At 39.2% G+C, this 21075-nt stretch overlaps 1 protein-coding gene across 1 annotated transcript in view; it reads right to left on the minus strand.

The window, feature by feature from the left end:
* The window catches only part of DNAH14 (dynein axonemal heavy chain 14), a 528962-nt gene that overhangs the window by 199582 nt on the left and 308305 nt on the right, over window positions 1–21075 (minus strand). The window contains exon 42 of the mRNA XM_073011492.1: window positions 6582–6660. Within this exon, the coding sequence (XP_072867593.1) occupies window positions 6582–6660 (79 nt within the window). The remainder of the gene's footprint in view (window positions 1–6581; window positions 6661–21075) is intronic.

Genomic DNA, 21075 nt, shown 5'->3' on the forward strand with positions numbered 1-21075 from the left:
CACAATAAAATTACAAGTATCAATAGCAGAATAGACCAAGTGGAGGAGACAATCTCAGAGCTTGAAGACTATCTTTCTGAAATAAGACAGGCAGACAAGAATAGAGAAAAAACAATAAAAAGAAATGAAATGAAATGAACAAAAACCACTGAGATTTATGGGATTATGTAAAGATACCAAAGCTATGACTGATTGGGGTTCTTGAAAGAGATGGGGAGAATGGAACCAAATTGGAAAATATATTTCAGGATATCATCCAGGAGAAGTTCCCCAACCTAGCAAGACAGGCCAACCTTCAGATTCAGGAAATGCAGAGAAACCCAGTAAGGTGCTCCATGAAAAAAAATCAACCCCAAGACATATAAACATCAGATTCTCCAAGGTTGAAATGAAAGAAAAAATGTTAAGGGCAGCCAGAGAGAAAGGCCAGGTCACCTACAAAGTGAAGCACATCAGACTAACAGTGGACTTCTCAGAGAAAGCCCTATAAGCCAGAAGACATTGGGTGGCCAATATCCAACATTCCTAGACTTTACAACCTAGACTTTCATATCCAGTCAAACTAAGATTCATAGGGAAAGGAGAAATAATATCGTTTTCAGATACACAAATGCTGAGGGTATTCATCACCACCAGGCCTGCCTTGCAAGAGCTCCTGAAGGAAGCACTAAATATGGGGAAAAAAATCCATTATGAGCCACCACAAAAATGCAGTGAAGTACACAGACCAGTGACACTATGAAGCAACCACATAAAGAAGTCTGCAAAATAACCAGATAGCATCATGATGACAGGATTAATTTCACACAAGACCCATTGGTATGCTGTCTTCAAGAAACTCATCTCATGTGCAAAGACATACATGGGCAGAAAATAAAGGGATGGGGGAAAATTTACCAACCAAATGGAAAGGAAACAAACACAAAAAGCAGGGTAGCAATCCTAGTTTCTGACAAAACAGTTTTTAAACCAACAAAGATAAAGAAAGACAAGGGCATTACATATGATTATGTATATGATTACATATGATTATGAAATCACAAAAGGGAAGTGAAGGACCTCTTCAACAGGAACTACAAAACACTGCTCAAGGAAATCAGAGCGGACACAAACAAATGAAAAAACATTCTATGCTCATGGATAAGAAGAATCAATATCATGAAAATGACCATGCTGCCCAAAGCAATTTATAGATTCAATGCTATTCCTATTAAACTACCATTGACATTCTTCACAGGTATAGCGTTCAATTTGACAAGAAGAACTAACTGTCCTAAATATATGTGCACCCAATACAGGAGCACCCAGATAACACCCCCACTGACAATACTAGACAGATCATTGAGACAGAAAATTAACGCAGATATTCAGGACCTGAACTCAGCTCTGGATTAAGTGGACCTGGTAGATATCTTCAGAACTCTTCACCCAAAAACAACACAATATACGTTCTTCTCATTGCCACATGGTGCTTACTCTAAAATTGATCACATAATCAGAAGTAAAACACTCCTCAGCAAATGTGAGAGAACTGAAATCATAACATCTCTCAGATGACAGCACAAACAAATTAGAGCTCAAGATTAAGAAATTCATTCAAAACCACACAACTACCTGTAAATTGAACAACCTGCTCCTGAATGACTCTTGGGTAAATAATGAAATTAAGGCAGAAATCAAGGTCTTTGAAACTAATGCGAACAAACAGATAATGTACAGAATCTCTGGGATGCAGCTAAAGTGGTGTTAAGAGGGATGTTTATAGCACTAAATGCCCACATCAAAAAGCTAGAAAGATCTCAACACACTACCATCACTACTAAAAGAACTGGAGAATCAAGAGCAAACAAACTCTAAAGCTAGAAGAAAAGAAATAACCAAGATCAGACCTGAACTGAAGGAGATAGAGACATGAAAAATCCTTCAAAAATCAATGAACGCAGTAACTGATTTTTTGAAAAAATTAATAAAATCGACTGCTTAGACTAATAAAGAAGAAAAGATAAGAATCAAATAACCACAATCAGAAATGATAAGGGGAGTATCACCAATGACTCCATAGAAATACAACCAACCATTGGAGAATACTATAAACACCTCTATGAATATAAACTAGAAAATCTAAAAGAAATGGAGAAATTCCTGGACACATACAGCCTCCCAAGACTGAACCAGGAAGAAATCAAATCCTTGAATAGGCCAATAATGAGTTCTGAAATTGAGGCATTAATAAATAACCTACCAACCAAAAAAAGCCCAGGATCAGGTGGATTCACAGCTGAATTCTACTAGAGGTACAAAGAAGATCATGTCTAATGAAACTATTACAAACAATTGAAAATGAGGGATTCCTCCCTAACGCCTTTCCTGAGGCCATCATTATCCTGATACCAAAACTTGGCAAAGATGCAACAAAAAAGAAAACTTCAGGCCATTCCTAATGAACATCAGTGCAAAAATCCCTTAAAAAAAAAAAAAAAAAAAGTACTGGCAAACGAAATCCAGCAGTACTTCGAAAAGCTTATCCACGACAATCAAGTTGGCTACATCCCCGGGATGTAAGGTTGGTTCAAAATATGCAAATCAATAAACGTAATTCATCACATAAACAGAACTAAAGACAAAAACCACATGATTATCTCAATAGATGCAGAAAAGGCTTTTGATATAATTCAACACCCTTTCATGTTTAAAACTCTCAATAAATTAGGTATTGAAGGAGCATACCTCAAAAATAATAAAAGCCATATATAACATACCTACAGCCAATATCATACTGAATGGGCAAAAGCTGGAGGGATTCTTCTTGAAAACTGGCACAAGACAAGGATGCCCTCTTTCACCACTCCTATTCAACATAGTATTGGAAATTCAGGCCAGGGCAATTAGGCAAGAGAAAGAAATAAAGTGTATTCATGTAGGAAGAGAAGAAGTCAACTTATCTTTTTTGTAGATGACATGATCCTGTATCTAGAAAACCCCATCATCTCAGCCCCAAAGCTTCTTAAGCTGATAAGTAACTTCAGCAAGGTCTGAGAATACAAAATCAATGTGCAAAAGTCACTAGCATTCTTGTACACCAACAACAGGCAAGCAGAGAGTCAAATCATGAATAAACTCCCATTCACAATAGCTACAAAAAGAACAAAATACCTAGGAATACAGCTAACAAGGGAAGCAAAGGACCTCTTCAAAGGGAACTACAAACCTCTGCTCAAGGAAATCAGAGAGGATACAAACAAATGGAAAAGCATTCTACGCTCATGGATAAGAAGAACCAATATCATGAAAATGACCATATTGCCCAAAGCAATTTATAGATTCAATACTATTCCTATTAAACTACCACTGACATTCTTCACAGAACTAGAAAAAAATTACTTTAAAATTCATATGGAACCAAAAAAGAGCCTGAATAGCCAAACCAATCCTATGCAAAAAGAACAAAGCTGGAGGCATCACACTACCCAACTTCAAACTATACTACAAGGCTAGAGTAACCAAAACAACTGGCACAAAAACAGACACAGAGAACAATGGAATAGAATAGAGAACTCAGAAACAGGATTATACATCTACAACCATCTGATCTTTGACCAATGTGACAAAAACAAGCAATGGGGAAAGGATTCTCTATTTAATAAATGGTGCTGGAAGAACTGGCTAGCCATATACAGAAAACCGAAACTGGACCCCTTCCTTAAACCTTATACAAAACTTAACGCAAGATAGATTAAAGACTTAAATGTAAAACCCAAAACTCCAAAAACCCTAGAAGAAAATCTAGGCAAATACCATTTAGAATATAGGCACCGGCAAAAATTTTATGACAAAACTTCGAAAAGCAATTGCAACAAAAGCAAAAATTGACAAATGAGATCTAATCAAACTAAAAAGCATCTGCACAGCAAAAGAAACTATCATCAGAGTGAACAGACAACTTACAGAATGGGAGAAAATTTCTGCAGTCTATCCATCCAGAGGTCTAATATCCAGACAAAGGTCTAATATCCAGAATCTATAAGGAAGTTAGGCTGATTTATGAGAAAAATAGACCATTAAAAAATGGGCAAAAGACATGGACAGATACTTCTTAAAAGAGACATACATGTGGCCAACAAACATGAAAGCTCAACATCACTGATCATTAGGGAAATATAAATCAAAACCACAATGAGATACCATCTCATGCCAGTCAGAATGGTGATAATTAAAAAGTCAAAAACAAGAGATGCTGACAAGGTTGCAAAGAAAAAGGAATGCTTTTACACTTGTTGGTGGGAGTGTAAATGAGTTCAACCATTGTGGAAGACAGTATAGTGATTCCTCAAAGACCTAGAGGCAGAAATACCATTTGACCCAGCAATCCCATTACTGGGTATATACCCAAAGGAATATAAATCATTCTGTTATAAAGATACATGCACACATATGTTCATTGCAGCATAATTCACAGTAGCAAAGCTATGGAATCAAACTAAATGCCCATCAATGATAGACTGGATAGAGAAAACGTGGTACATATACACCATGGAAGACTATGCAGCCATAAAAAGGAATGAGATCATGTCCTTTGCAGGGACATGGTTGGAGCTGGATGCCATTATCCTCAGCAAACTAATGCAGGAACAGAAAACCAAACACTATATGCTCTCACGTATAAGTTGGAGCTGAAGGATGAGAACACATGGACACATAGGCAGGGGAACAACACACTCTGGGGCCTGTTGGGATGGTGGTCAGGGGAGGAAGGGCATCAGGAAAAATAGCTAATGAATACCTAGGTGATGGTATGATTTGTGCAGCAAACCACCACGGCACACATTTACCTATGTAACAAACCTGCATGTCCTGGACATGTACCCCTGAACTTAAAATAAGAGTCAAGCACTGCATGAATAATAACAGTAGGGATAACTAGTTTAGATGTGGGAGTCAGGGAAGGTCTCTTTGAAGAAGTAACTATTCAATTGAGACCAAAGAATGGGTGATATTTGGCAAAATATAGGAGGAAGAACATCTTGGACAGAAGGAATACATGTGCCAAGACTGTAAGGTCAAAGGATCATGGCTCGACAAACTGAAGAAAAAGCAAGTGTCACTGAAGCACAATCAGAGCAAGAGATTAGGAGATGAATCTGGAAAGGTAGGCAGAACCTTTTTAGGCTGTGCCAAGATTTTTTTTCTTCCACTTTGAAAGTAACGGGAAATCTTAAATCCCTACAAAAGAGAAAAGAAATATTTTAAATTATGTTTTAAAAAGATCAACTCTTGCATATAAGAGACATGTACTCTTATATGAGGCATAAGACTCTTCTTCTATAAGAGACATATACAAGCATATTAATCATAATACTATTGCTAATAACAAAAATTGAAAATCTAAATGCTTACCAATGGATAAATAACCTGTGATACATATGTGTGTGTGTGTATACATATATGTATATCATAGTTTATATATATAATGACAATGGACTAGTTGGTAGCAGTGAAAAGAAATAAGAATAGCTATATGCACAATGGACTAAACAGATGTAATGTTGAACAAAAGATGCAAGTGACAGAAGATCATACAGGATGATTTCATCTATTTAAAGTTAAAAACACACAAAGCTAAAATATACTATTTTGAAATACATTAATAAGTACAAAATCCAGAATAGTAGTTATCTCAGATGATGGGATACCCTGAGATCTAGGAGAGAATACAGAGGACTTCAAAAATAAAATAATATGCTTTTTCTATGGCTGAGTGGTATATATATGGGTGATTACGGTATTGTTATTTATATCTTATATATGTTTTATAAATGCCCTTTTTGGCTACTCACTATTTAATAAAAATTTAATTCCTTGTTGTTACACTGAGAATGAGCAGGAAAAATTGGGGAAACCAATTAGGAAGCTATTGCAAACAGTATAGGCAAGAAATGATGGAGGTTTGGGTTAGAATGCCATAATCAAGATGTAGATAAGTGAGTGGATTTTAAGGCAGAACTGACAGGCAGAGTAGAAATCACAAGTGAATGTTTTATCATTCAAAAGCAAATGTGACATGAATGTCTTAAGGACTCATAATAAGATGCCCAACAGTGACTCTTTTATCCTACAAAATGGCTGAAGAAATGTAGAACTAATAATTTACATTGCTATAATTTATTGAGCTCTTACTATGTACTAGGTTCTATTCTGGATACATAACATATCACATTATTATTCCAGTTTAATAAATGAAAAAAAATTAAAGCTTAAAAACATTTAGCAACTAATTCAACATTTCATAGCTCATAAATGGCAGATTCATGAAATAAATTCATGTCAATTTTATTCCTTTCTCAAATATGTATAGAGGCTGGACAAATGCATTCCTATAAGGCATATTACTTCAAAATGTAGCATAAAATCTGGTATCTTATATTAGCTATACAAAGAACTTTAAGTTGGAATAAAATGAATTTAAGTGGATTCTGATACTATGAAAACACAGAAGTATTGGTTTATCAAGTAATCCTGTGCATATTTGAGGGTTTGGCACCTAATGGTTATTAAAACATGTTTTCTGAAGGAATGTAACTGACCTCTTTTCTATATCCTTGAATGTGACAGAATCTCTTCGAGAATTTGCCTCCTTAGATGACGTGTCACTCAAATCACTACCTTAAAAAGAAAACAGTATTTTTCCATAATTAACAACTGACGTAAAATTTATCTGGTAAACTAATGAGGTTTAACCTTTAACATTGTTTAATTAGTGAATTATCATAGAAGAACATCTTTATTTCACATACGGTATCTGAGAATTAACTTATCAGAACAAAGTGGGAATTACAAGAGCAGAGAATGTTCTTACATTGTCAGAACTGATTTTTATTTGAAGCATAAAGCTGCACACATTTGTTCTTTATTCTATTCTATCCTTTTTTTATAAGATTGATTGTTGCAAAATGTAAACTTTGAAACAATGAAGTGACTACGACCAAATATGGTACACAATACAAGCTAAACAATAAATGGGCCCTGATAAAGTAGGGCAATAAAAAAAGAAGCTGCATATTTTCAAGTAACAAATTTATTAAAACAAACATTCAACTGGGGCATGTTAGGCAGATTGTAGTCATCCCCCTCTCATTCCCATTACCCACCTTTTTTGTCCAACTAATCCATTCCACAGAGAAACACAAAGAGCAATTATTCATTCTTCCTTGTAACTTATTTTTATTTTATAATATTTGTTTTCTTAATATTAAAAAATGCTTCTTTTGGGACATTTACAAAATACACAAAAGTGTACAGAAGGAAAAAATCACCCATAATTCCACCACCTAAAGATAACAACTAGTAATATATTGATGCATTTCTTTATGGGATTTTATATAAAGACATAAATTATATAAAAACATAATATTTTAAAATGTAAACCTAAATAGAAAACTAAAAACAGAGTTGGGTGCTTATCCTGCTTTTTAGACCTGTCTTGATTTTGTTGCATCATAATTTATTGTCATTCATCCATTGTTGGAATTCAAATAATTGTTTTATGATTATAAATAATTCTGCTATGAATAAATCTCCTTGTGCATAAATCTTTCTATGCTTCCCTGATTATTTATTTATAATAATTTCCTAGAATAAAAGATAGTAGAGCAGAGTATATGGATATTTTTAGCATATAGTGTCAAATAGTTCACCAAGAAAAGTTCAATCAATTTTTTATCACCCACTTCAGCATCCCTTATTCCACAGATCCTTTAAGTGTTCTTCCCCTTCTGCTACTACCAAAGATGAAAAAATATATATATTTATTATACTTTAAGTCCTGGGATACATGTGCAGAACGTGCAGGTTTGTTACACAGGCATACATGTGCCATGGTGGTTTGCTGCATTAATCAACCCATCATTGACAGGTATTTCTCCTAATGCTATCTCTCCCCTTGCCCCCACCCCTGACAGGCCCCAGTGTATGATGTTCCCTGCTTGTGCCCATATGTTCTCATTGTTCAACTCCAACTTATGAGTGAGAATATGTGGTATTTGGTTTTCTGTTCTTGTGTTAGTTTGCTGAGAATGGTTTCCAGCTTCATCCATGTCACTGCAAAGGACATGAACTCATTCTTTTTTATGGCCGCATAGTATTCCATGGTGTATATGTGCCACATTTTCCTTATCCAGTCTATCATTGATGGGCATTTGGGTTGGTTCCAAGTCTTTGCTATTGTGATTAGTGCTACAATAAACATACATGTGCATGTTTGTTTATAGTAGAATGGTTTATAATCCTTTGGGTATATACCCAGTAATGGGATTGCTGAGTCAAATGGTATTTCTGGTTTCAGATCCTTGAGGAATCACCACACTGTCTTCCACAGTGGTTGAACTGATTTACACTCCCACCAACAGTGTAAAAGCATTCCTATTTCTCCACATCCTCTCCAGCATTGCTGAGTCTGTCCTACAGACTCTGACTGAGCAACGGATGAAAGAAGTATGTGGACACAGGTATTTTGCCTGACGGCACAGCTAGGGAACCACATGGCTCAGCACTGCTGACCAGAATCCAGCAGCCAAGAGAGTGCAGCCCCAATAAGCTGGCAATGCTCACATTTATTTAGTACAGATTTAATGACAAAGGCTTGGAGCAAACATGGTCTGTGGCAATAAACTTTGTCAACCCCCTGAGTAGACAGAAGTCCCTGCATGCGAATGATTAAAGGCTGGTTTTAGGACAACATGAATAAAATACTGTTTAGATAAACTCCTCTACATTCCTTTGTACCTACGCCCTCTGCCCCTGGGTAAGAACAGCTGCCTTCAGCTCATTCTTCCCTGAAGCTTTGCAAACCCCCCTGACCTTCCAAGAAGGTTTGAATCTTTCCCTATAATTTCTCCCACCACCATGACCAATCTCCTACATCTCCCCCTTTTCTGTTTTTTGCATCAGGTTTTGTGCAGAAACAGGTTTGTCAGGCACAGCAGTTATAATTTGCATTACGGCTTTGCATCCTAGAATTAGTAAATAACATAAGACAAAAATGAATATAATCAGTATCATTCTTTTCCAATCAAGGAGTGACCCCTAGGAGTTGGGGTCTATCCAGAAGAGATGTCCTTGCACATCCTTCCATATGGCTGTTTGTTGGGCATGTAGATCTATGGCGTTTAGGGATTCTAGAATTTTAAATTGCCTTATGTGTGCTATTAAATTATCATGTAAGTTTCCCCAGAGGTGTTGTTTCACCTCATCCCAACTATTTATTGTTTGATTCCAAGATAGAGAGGTGACACAGATATGCTAATGCTCCCAGTCACAGTTTAATTGCTGTCAGAATGCCAGTGCATCTTGTCGCTCCTCTACATATTCCAAGGCAGCCTCAAGGCTTGCAGGCGTGCAAGAATCTTTTGATCTATACCCTGCTGTAAGAGAAGTTCATTAGACACATTTTTTGCCAAGTTATCTACAGAGGTAGCTGTTTGTACTGATTCAGTAATAGAGGCCACAACAACAATAGCAGTTGCCAAGATGACTATGGCTGAGATTTTAAAGGCTATAAGTGTGCCTATGAGTCTTTTGGGTCTGACCTGGGACAGGGTATGTTCTAAGGTGGCAAGGGCAGAGGAACCTTGTCAATCACGTGTCAAATTGACTGGTAGGAATGCCTCAGATTTTCTCCTTAATACCATGACACTAGTAATATTTTAATTAGATATATTGTAATTAGTGATACATGAGGTGAACCAAGCCTGTCCCTGCACTCAGGTCACAAACTTGGAGTTTTGGGGTGTAATGGAAATATTAGTTCCCATAAGGAAAACATATGGATGGGTAGTGCAAATCAGGCACTGATCTGTGTGATTATGAATAACAGTCATAGTATAATTGTTACTGGAATTATGATATGTCCCATGCCAGATATTAAGGGAGGTGCTAAGATGTCCCAAGTGCCATAAAGTGACTTGGGGTAGCATCTACTTTACTTGGAGTCTGGGATATCTCATCTCCCCATTGGCCCAAATCATAGGGGAATGGGATGTGACTACAAAACTGTGATTGATGCCACAATGGATGTGGACATCAGTATGGTCACCCTGCAAATGTGTGGGGGAAAGAGAGATCAGACTGTTACTGTGTCTATGTAGAAAAAGGAAGACATAAGAAACTCCATTTTGACCTGTACTAAGAAAAATTCTGCCTTGGGATGCTGTTAATCTGTAACCCTAGCCCCAACCCTGTGCTTGCAGAAACATGCGCTGTATTGACTCAAGGTTTAATGGATTTAGGGCTGTGCAGGATGTGCTTTGTCAAAATCATGTTTGCAGGCAGTATGCTTGGAAAAACTCATCGCCATTCTCCATTCTCGAGTACCCAGGGACACAATGCACTGTGGAAGGCCGCAGGGACCTTTACTCAAGAAAGCCTGGGTATTGTCCAAAGTTTCCCCCTACTGAGACAGCCTAATATATGGCCTTGTGAGAAGGGAAAGACCTGACCATACCCCAGCCCAACACCCGTAAAGGGTCGGTGCTGAGGAGGATTAGTGAAAGTGGAAGGCCGCTTTGCAGTTGAGATAAGAGGAAGGCATCTGTCTCCTGCTCATCCCTGGGAATGGAATGTCTCAGTGTAAAACCTGATCATACATTCTGTTTACTGAGATAGGAGAAAACTGCCTTATGGCTGGAGGTGAGACATGCTGGGAGCAATACTGCTCTTTACTGCATTGAGATGTTCGTGTAAAGTCAAACATAAATCTGGCCTACATGCACGAGGGACAGCACCTTTCCTTAAACTTATTTATGACACAGGGTCCTTTGCTCATATGTTTTCCTGCTGACCCTCTCCCCGTCAATACCCTATAGTTCTGCCACATCCCCCTTGCCAGAATAGTAGAGATAGTGATCAATAAATACTGAGGGAACTCAGAGACCGGTGCCGGTGCAGGTCCTCACTTTCTGAGCACCGGTCCCCTGGGCCCACTTTTCTTCCTCTATACTTTGTCTCTCTGTCTTATTTCTTTTCTCAGTCTCTTGTCTCCACCTTGTGAGAAATACCCACAGGTGTGGAGGGGCAGGCCCCCTTCAAAATGGCCATGGGAGCTCCAGTCTAAGATGTTATAATTGCCTAACTGGAAGCTACGGGCTTGACCCCTGTGACAGACCTCCCAGCTAAAGTGGAATCCATTACTTTTCCGGCTTTGTTCTTCAGCACAGGGAGGAATGTTTGGGAAAGTGGCATTGGTTGTGTTGCATGGTTTGAGATTACCTGCAACCAACAATGTTAAGGCATTTCCTTTGCCATGATGTAGTCATAATTGTGTTTGGGCAGGTACACAGTAAGGGTTAGATCTTTTATAACTTACACACAGTGGGAAGATAGTGGAGTGATATATAGTGTTAACTGGCACCTTAGTCCAATGTGTGCCATTAATAAGAGACCCCACTGGAGGTAAGTCAATCCCTCCTAGCCAAGCAGTTATGTTATTAGAGACTGGGAAGGAGGTGTCTGCCCAAGTAACAGAGCAGAAGAAAGGTGGATCTAAGAGATGAGCCCAATAGAGAGTAGCAGGTGCAGATTGCAGGCAGAGTGAGAGAACAAGAAGGGTTAATACCCTATGAGAGTTGCAAGGTACAATAGAAAGCATATCAAGGAATAAATTATCTGGAGTGAATTGTGTCTGTGTCTGGAGCAGGATTCACTCAGCCTCCCGAGTTGTCTTCTTCAGCATCCCCCAGGTAATGTCGGGGGCTTGTGTTGTCCGAGGAAGCCACATCGTCTGGGACTGCGGGTCCTGCAGGGACATTTCCTCCATTTCTGGTACCTGGTTGGGTCCTAGCACGCCATGGTATGGTTTGATGCATTGTGCTGGAATCCAAAGAGGACCTGAGGGGGTGTGAACACAAGCATAACCTCTTCCCCATGTTAGCAATTCATCTGGACCACACCATACATTAATATTTACATCTTTCCACAAAACCACAAGTTTTAATGTTTTGAGGGGATTTAGTAAAATGTTTTCTTGTGGCTGATTGAAATTTATCATCTGAATTTTAAAAATTAAGGATAAATAAGGTTTGTGCTAGCAGTATTGAAGGGTTTTTACTCATACTCCCCCCCTTTTTTTTCTGAGCATATTTTTTAGGAGTGGAATGGACATGTTCTACTATGGCCTGTCCTTGGGGATTATATGGGATGCATGTGGAGTGTTGGATGTTCTACGTGGGACACAATTGTTGAAATTGTGAGCTGGCATAAGCTGGACCATTATCAGTTTTAATTTTTGTGGGACACCCCATAAACACAAAAGTTAAAAGAAGATGTTTAATAACATATTGGGTGGACTCTCCAGGAAGAGCATGAGCACTCATTGAGAACTGGTATCAACAGATACATGTACATGTACATGTACATGTACATGTACATCTTAGTTTTCCAAATTCAGGGATGTGTTTAATATCTGTTTGCCATAACTGATTAGGTTCTATTCCTCTAGGGTTAACACCTGTTGAAGGAGGGGACATGTCTGTGAGCTGGCAAACTGGGAATTGCAGGATAATTTGGTTAGCGAGTCTCTGGGTAAGTTGAAATTGTTTAGATAAGTTTCTCCAATTTTGGTGGAAAAATAGATGCATTTGGGTGGTTTGGTCAAGCAGTGACGTCATAACTTGCAGGTCTCCTTGATCATTGCCATAAGCCAATGGAGCAAACAGTGAGCTGTGGGGTCGAATATGTGTGATAAAAATAGGATGTGTACGTTGATCCAGCAATTGCTGAAGTCGAATAAAAAGTGCATACAGGGTGGGCTTGAGTGTGGACTTAATGAGGGCTGTTTCAAGGTTCTGCAATAAATAGAGTAAGCAGAGTCACTAACAATACTGATGGGCTAAGCAGACTAGGTCTCCAGGGACGATATTAAGGCTCCAACCTCAGCTTTCTGAGTGCCAGTAAATCCAAGATGAATGAGGAAATCATGCAATCTCCACCAAATAGCTCCTTTTCTATATTTACCAGAGCCATAAGTAAAAAGCCTTAAAGCATTAGGTATGGGGGAGTGAACTACTTTTGTAGGCACAACTAAAGGAGTATGAGATAAGAACTGAATTAGTTTCTCAGCAGGAAAGGCATGCCCTATATGGCCTACATAATCAGAGAGTGCTATCTAAAGATCTAGAGACAGGGGAAATAAGATTTGAATTGCCTTTTACTCAAAGGAATTCTGATGACATCAGGGTTATAACCTAGCAACTGACTGCATCATCTGTGGCCTGTATAGATGACTTTACTAACTAGCTGGATATAGGGGGATAATGTTTTAGTCATGGTATGTGAGTTAAAAAACCCATTCTAGAAAGTGCAGCCCTGGGGCTATCTGTCCTACTAATCCTGTTGGGGAATGTTTAGTAGGGAAAACAAACAATTGAATTGAATATTGTGGGTCTATGCAATCTAGTTGCCTCTGAGAAATAGCTTGCTCTATTTCCTCAATTTCTCATTTTGCTGCAGGAGTTAAATACGTGGGAAAGTCTAGGGCTGTATTGCCCTTTAGGATACGAAATAGGATTTGTAACTTATCAGTAGTTATGCCCAAGGTGGGGTAAAGCCAATTAATATCACCCAGTAATTTTTTATAATCATTTAACGTGTGTAAGTTGCTAGTATTTAATTTAACCTTTTGAGGTCTCACTGACTGGGAAGTTAGTATGTATCCAAGATATTTCCAAGGAGAGGAAAATTTTACTTTTTCAGGTGCTATGATTAAACCTCTTAACTGTGTATTCTTTATGATGGAGGCATATAAACTTAAAACTATTGGCTCTATTGGGGCTGCTAGTAAAATATCATCCATAAAATGAATAATCTTGCAATTAGGAAATTCTTTTCTACTGGGGAGCAAAGCCTGATTTACATGATACTGACACATAGTAGGACTGTTCAATATCCCTTGAGGAGCACTTTCCAATGAAGTTGGTGAGCTGGTCTTTCATTATTGATAGCTGGTATGGTAAAGGCAAATTTTTCTCTGTCCTGTTCTGCAAGGGGGATAGTATAGAAGTCTTCCTTTAAGTCAGTAACAACTAGAGGCCAATCTTCAGGAATTGCCACGAGGGAAGGAAGGCCCTGTTGAAGAGGCCCCATAGATTGCAAATTAGCATTGATATCCTGTAAATCATGCAAAAGTCTCCATTTGCCAGATCTTTTGGGAATGATGAAAATGGGTGAATTCCACGGGGTGTTTGATGGTTCTATATGGCCAACTTTTAATTGCTCCTCAACTAATCCATGGGCTCTTTGTAACTTCTCTTCCTTTAAAGGTCACTGTTCTACCCAAATAAGATTTTGAGAGAGCTACATCAGGGGTAGAGGAGGAATAACAATGGCCATTACTAGAAAGAGGTCTGCTTAAGTGATCTCAATTAACCCTTTTGTAAATGGACTGGTGGTTCCATTTTCTTAAATGCTTTTTCTTATCTCTTTATAACTGTCAAAAGAAATGGGTTCATATGCCTGATTGTCTTGTTGATCTTGCATTACCGGGCAGGCTAAGAGCTCCCCTTCTAATGCTGCTTGCCTAAGACAGGGTACCAAAGCTGTAGTGTATCCCTTGTCTTTTTTTCCAATTTACAGGAGGGGGCTCAGGCAAAACCTCTGCTTTCTTTTTGTTATTTTTGCCTGGTAATGGCTGGGCTGAACGAGAAGGAGGAGGTGGTAAGGTAGGTGATGGTTCCTCCCCCCTTCCCTTTTTAGGCTCTTCTGTGTAGAGTGGACCAAAGCAGCCCTAACTAAAGCCCATAATATTAGAGATGTTACTGGGATCCATTGCCCTTGTGCATGATGTTTTTTAAAATTTCTCCCCACTTGTTCCCAGAGCTCTATGTCTAGCTTACCCTCTTCCAGGAACCATGGGTTATGGGACACAACAGTTTGCATTAGGTTCCTTAATTGAGCCTGTGAAACCGAGGCTCTGCCAGCTTTAAGCAGCTGTGAGAGGCAAAGCCAGCTGGACTTCTGGGTCGGGTGGGGACTTGAAGAACTTTTCTGTGGCTAGCTAGAGGTTTGTAAAATGCACCAGTGTTCTGTAAAAATACACCCATCAGTGCTCTGTGGTCAGCTACAGGTATGTAAAGTGGACCAATCAGCACTCTGTAAAAATGCACCAATCAGTGCTCTGTGGCTAGCTAGAGGTTTGTAAAATGGACCAATCAGCATACTGTAAAATGGACCAACCAGTGCTCTGTAAAATGGACCAATCAGCACTCTGTAAAATGGATCAATCCGCAGGACATGCACAGGGACAAATAAGGGAACAAAAGCTGGCCACCCCAGCCAGCAGCAGCAACCCGCTTGGGTCCCCTTCCATGTTGTGGAAGCTTTGTTCTTTCACTCTTCACAATAAATCTTGGTGGTGTTCACTCTTTGGGTCTGTGCCACCTTTAAGGGCTGTAACACTCACTGCGAAGGTCTGTGGCTTCATTCTTGAAGTCAGCGAGACCACGAACCCACCAGAAGGAACCAACTCCAGGCACAGCTGTTTCAATACTTTTATATATTTTTGCTGTTGAGCTGATAACTGTTGTCCCATGATGAAACCCTAGCCTGAACAATTCCCTCAAACTTGGAAATCCCGAGCAGGCAGCAATGACTTACTGATTTACTGACAGCACAGTCTCTTTACGTTCATTTTTGAGGGTTCCAATGTGATCCATTGCAGCACTCCTCGCACAAGGCACCACCCACTGAATCTGTCCTGCAGACTCTGGCTGACTGACAGATGAAAGAAGTATGCTGACACAGGTTGCCTGACAGTGTGGCTAGGGGACCACACAGCAAGAGTCCAGTAGCCGAGAGAGTGCAGCCCTGATAAGCTGGCAATAATCGCATTTATTTAGTACAGATTTAATGACAAAGGCTTGGAACAAACACAATTTGTGGGTAATGAACGTTGTTGACCCCCTGAATTGAGAGCAGTCCTGTGTGTGAATGATCAAAGGTCTGTTTTAGGACAACATGAGTAAACAAGATATTTAGATAAACTCCTCTACGTTCCTTTGTACCTATGCCCTTTGACCCTGGGTAAGAAAAGCTGCCTTCAGTTCATTCTTCCCGGAAGCTTTGCAAAACCTCCTGGCTTCAAGAAACACAGTACCTGTTGTTTCCTGACTTTTTAATGGTAACCATTCTAACTGGCATGAGATGGTAGGTATCTCTTTGTGGCTTTGATTTGCATTTCTCTGATGACCAGTGATGATGAGCTTTTTTTCATGTTTGATGGCTGTATAAATGTCTTCTTTTAAGAAGTGTCTGTTCATATCTTTTACCCAGTTTTTGATGGGGTTTTTTGTTCTTGTAAATTTAAGTTCCTTGTGGATTCTGGATATTAGCCCTTTGTCAGAAGCACAGATTGCAAATTTTTTCTCCCAATCTGTAGGTTGTTTGTTCACTCTGATGATAGCTTCTTTTGCTGTGCAGAAACTCTTTGGTTTGATTAGATACTACTTGTCAATTTTGGCTTTTGTTGCCACTGCTTTTGGTGTCTTAGTTGTGAAGTCTTTGCCCATGCCTGTGTCCTGAACGGTATTGCCTAGGTTTTCTTCTAGGGTTTTTATGGTTTTTAGGTCTGACATTTAAGTTTTTAATCCACCTTGAGTTAATTTTTGTATACAGTGTAAGGAAGGAGTCCAGTTTCTGTTTTCTGCATATGGGTAGCCAGTTTTTGTGACATCATTTATTAAATAGAGAATCCCTTCCCAATTGCTTGTTTTTGTCAGGTTTGCCAAAGATCTGTTGGTTGTAGATGTATGGTGTTATTTCTGAGGCTTCTGTTCTGTTCCACTGGTCTATATATCTATTTCGGTACCAGTACCATGCTGTTTTGGTTACTGTAAGCCTTGTAGTACAGTTTGAAGTCAGGTAGTGTGATGCCTCCAGCTTTTTCTTTTTGCTTAGGACTGTCTTAGCTATAAAGGTTCTTTTTTGGTTTCACATGAAATTTAAAAAGTAGTTTTTTTCTAATTCTGTGAAGAAAGTCAATGGTAGCTTGATAGGAATAGCATTGAATCTATAAATTACTTTGGGCAGTATGGTCATTTTCAAGATATTGATTCTTCCTATCCATGAGCAGGGAATATTTTTCCATTTGCTTATGTCCTCTCTTATTTCCTTGAACAGTGGTTTGTAGTTTTCCTTGAAGAGGTCCATCACATCCCATGTAAGTTGTATTCCTAGATATTTTATTTTCTTTGTAGCAATTGTCAATGAGAGTTCACTCATGATTTGGCTGTTTGTCTATTATTGGTGTATAAGAATGTTTGTGATATTTTGCACATTGTTTTGTATCCTGAGACTTTGCTGAAGTTCCTTATCAGCTTAAGGAGTTTTAGAGCTGAGACAATGGGTTTTCTAAGTGTACAATCCTGTCATTTGCAAACAGAGGCAATTCGACATCCTTTCTTCCTATTTGAATAGAGTTTATTTCTTTCTCTTGACTGATTGCCCTGGCCAGAACTTCCAATACTATGTTGAATAGGAGTGGTGAGAGAGGGCATTCTTGTCTTGTGCCAGTTTTCAAGGGGAATACTTCCAGCTTTTGCTCATTCAGTATGACATTGGCTGTGGGTTTGTCATAAATAGCTCTTATTATTTTGAGATATGTTCCATCAATACCTAGTTTATTGAGTGTTTTTAGCATGAAGGTGTGTTGAATTATACTGAAGGCCTTTTCTGCATCTATTGAGATAATCACATGATTTTTGACATTGATTCTGTTTATGTGATGGGTTATGTTTATTCATTTGCATATGTTGGACCAGCCTTGCATTGTAGGGATGAAGCTGACTTGATCATTGTGGATAAGCTTTCTGGTGTGCTGCTGGATTCAGTTTGCCAGTATTTTATCGAGGATTTTTGCATTGATGTTCATCAGGGATATTGGCCTGAAACTTTCTTTTTTTGTTGCATCTCTGCCAGATTTTGGTATCAGGATGATGTTGGCTTCATAAAATGAGTTAAAGAAGAGTCTCTATTTTCTATTGTTTGGAACAATTTCAGAAAAAGTGGTACCAGCTCCTCTTTGTACCTCTGGTAGAATTCAGATGTCAATCTGTCTGGTCCTGGGCTTTTTTTGGTTAATAGGTTATTGATTACTGTCTCAATTTCAGAACTTTTATTGGTCTATTCAGGGATTCAACTTCTTCCTGGTTTAGTCTTGGGAGAGTGTATGTCTCCAGGAATGTATTCATTTCTTTTAGATTTTCTAGTTTATTTTCATAGAGATGTTTATAGTGTTCTCTGATGGTAGTTTGTATTCCTGTGGGATCAGTGATGATATCCCCTTTTTAATTTTTTTGTTGCATCTATTTGATTCTTCTCTCTTTTCTTCTATCAGAATATAGCTGTCTACCTATTTTGCTTTTTTTTTTTTTTTTGAAAGACCAGCTCCTGGATTCACTGATTTTTTGAAGGGTTTTCATGTCTCTATTTCCTTCAGTTTGGCTCTGATTTTAGTTACTTCTTGATTTCTGCTAGCTTTTGAATGTGTTTGTTTGCTCTTGCTTCTCTAGTTCTTTTAATTGTGATGTTAGGGTGTTGATTTTAGATCTTTCCTGCTTTCTGTCTTGGGCATTTAGTGCTACACATTTTCCTCTAAACACTGCTTTAGCTGTGTCCCAGTGATTCTGGAAGGTTGTGTCTTTGTTCTCATTCATTTTAAAAAACTTAGTCATTTCTGTATTTACCCAGCTAACAATTTCATTATTTACCCAGTAGTCATTCAGAGGCAGGTTGGTCAGTTTCCATGTAGTTGTGTGGATTTGAGTCAGTTTGTTAATGCTGAGTTCTACCTTGATTGCACTGTGGTCCGAGAGACTGTTACAATTTCCATTATTTTGCATTTGCTGAGGAGTGTTTTACTTCCAATTATGTGGTCGATTTTAGAATAAGTGTGATATGGTGCTGAGAAGAATGCATAATTTGTTGATTTGGGATGGAGAGTTCTGCAGATGTGTACTAGGCCCACTTGGTCCAGAGCTGAGTTCAAGCCCTGAATATCCTTGTGAATTTTCTGTCTTGTTGATCTAATATGGACTGTGGGGTGTTAAAGTCACCCACTATTATTGTGTGGGAGTCTAAGTCTCTTTGTAGGTCTCTAAGAACTTGCTTTATGAATCTGCATGCTCCTGTATTGGATGCATATATATTTAGGATAGTTAGCTCTTCTTGTTGCATTGATCCCTTTAACATGATGTAATGCCCTTTTTTGTCTCTTTTGATCTTTGTTGGTTTAAAGTCTGTTTTATCAGAGACGAGGGTTAAAACCACCGCTTTTCTTTCTTTTTTTTTTTTCCTTTCCATTTGCTTTGTAGATCTCCCTCCATTCCTTTATTTTGAGCCTATGTGTGTCTTTGCACATGAGATGGGTCTCCTGAATACAGCACACCAATGGGTCTTGGCTCTTTATCCAATGTTCCAGTCTGTATCTTTTAATTGGGGCATTTAGCCCATTTATATTTAAGATTAATATTGTTATGTGTGAATTTGATCATATCAATATAATGCTAGCTGGTTATTTTGCCCACTAGTTGGTGTAGTTTCTTCATAGTGTCGACAGTCTTTATAATTTGGTATGTTTTTGGAGCGACTGGTACTAGTTTTCCCTTTCCACATTTAGCGCTTCCTTCAGGAGCTCTTGTAAGGCAGGCCTGGTGGTGACCAAATCTCTCAGTATATGCTTATCTGTAAAGGATTTTATTTCTCCTTCGCTTATGAAGCTTAGTTTGGCTGGATATTAAATTCTGTGTTGGGACTAGGAGGTTCCAAGATGGCCGAATAGGAACAGCTCCAGTCTGCAGCTCCCAGCATAAGCAATGCAGAAGATGGGTGATTTCTGCATATCCAACTGAGGTACTGGGTTCATCTCACTGGGGCTTGTCAGACAGTGGGTGCAGCCCAAGGAGCAGGGTGGGGCATTGCCTCACCCAGGAAGCACAAGGGGTCAGGGAATTCCCTTTCCTAGCAAAGGGAGGCCGTGACAGATGGTAGCTGGAAAATCGGGACACTCCCACCCTAATACTGCACTTTTCCAATAGCCTTAGCAAACGGCACACCAGGAGATTATATCCTGTGCCTGGCTCGGAGGGTCCCACACCCATGGGACTCATTCACTGCTAGCACAGCAGTCTGAGATCGAACTGCAAGGTAGCAGCGAGGCTGAGAGAGGGGTGTCCACCATTGCTAAGGCTTGAGTAGGTAAATAAAGTGGCCAGGAAGCTCAAATTGGTTGGAGCCCAACGCAGTTCAAGGAGGCCTGCCTGCCTCTGTAGACTCCACCTCTGTCAGCAGGGCATAGCTGAAAAAAAGGCAGTAGAAACTTCTGCAGACTTAAACGTCCCTGTCTGACAGCTTTGAAGAGACTAGTGCTTCTCCCAGCATGGAGTTTGAGATCTGAGAACGGACAGACTGCCTCCTCAACTGAGTCCCTGACCCCTGAGAAGCCTAACTGGGAGACACTTCCCAGTAGGGGCTGACTGACACTTCATAGGGCCAGGTGCCCCTCTGAGACAAAGCTTCCAGAAGAAGGATCAGACAGCAACATTTGCTGTTCTGCATTATTTGCTGTTCTGCAGCCTCCACTGGTTATATCCAGGCAAACAGGGTCTGCAGTGGACCTCTAGCAAATTTCAACAGACCTGCAGCTGAGGGTCCTGACTGTTCAAAGGAAAACTAACAAACAGAAAGGACATCCACACCAAAACCCCATCTGTAAATCACCATCATCAAAGACCAAAGGTAGATAAAACCACAAAGATGGGGAGAAACCAGAGCAGAAAAGCTGAAAATTCTAAAAATGAGAGTGCCTCTTCTCCTTCAAAGGAATGCAGCTCCTCGCCAGCAACAGAAAAAAGCTGGACAGAGAATGACTTTGATGAGTTGATAGAAGAAGGCTTCAGAAGATTGGTCATAACAAACTTCTCCAAGCTAAAGGAGGATGTTTGAACCCATTGCAAAGAAGCTAAAAACCTTGAAAAAAGATTAGACAAATGGCTAACTAGAATAAATAGTGTAGAGAAGTCCTTAAATGACCTGACG

Source organism: Chlorocebus sabaeus, chromosome 25 (genome assembly GCF_047675955.1).
Source record: "Chlorocebus sabaeus isolate Y175 chromosome 25, mChlSab1.0.hap1, whole genome shotgun sequence".
Lineage (NCBI taxonomy): Eukaryota > Metazoa > Chordata > Mammalia > Primates > Cercopithecidae > Chlorocebus > Chlorocebus sabaeus.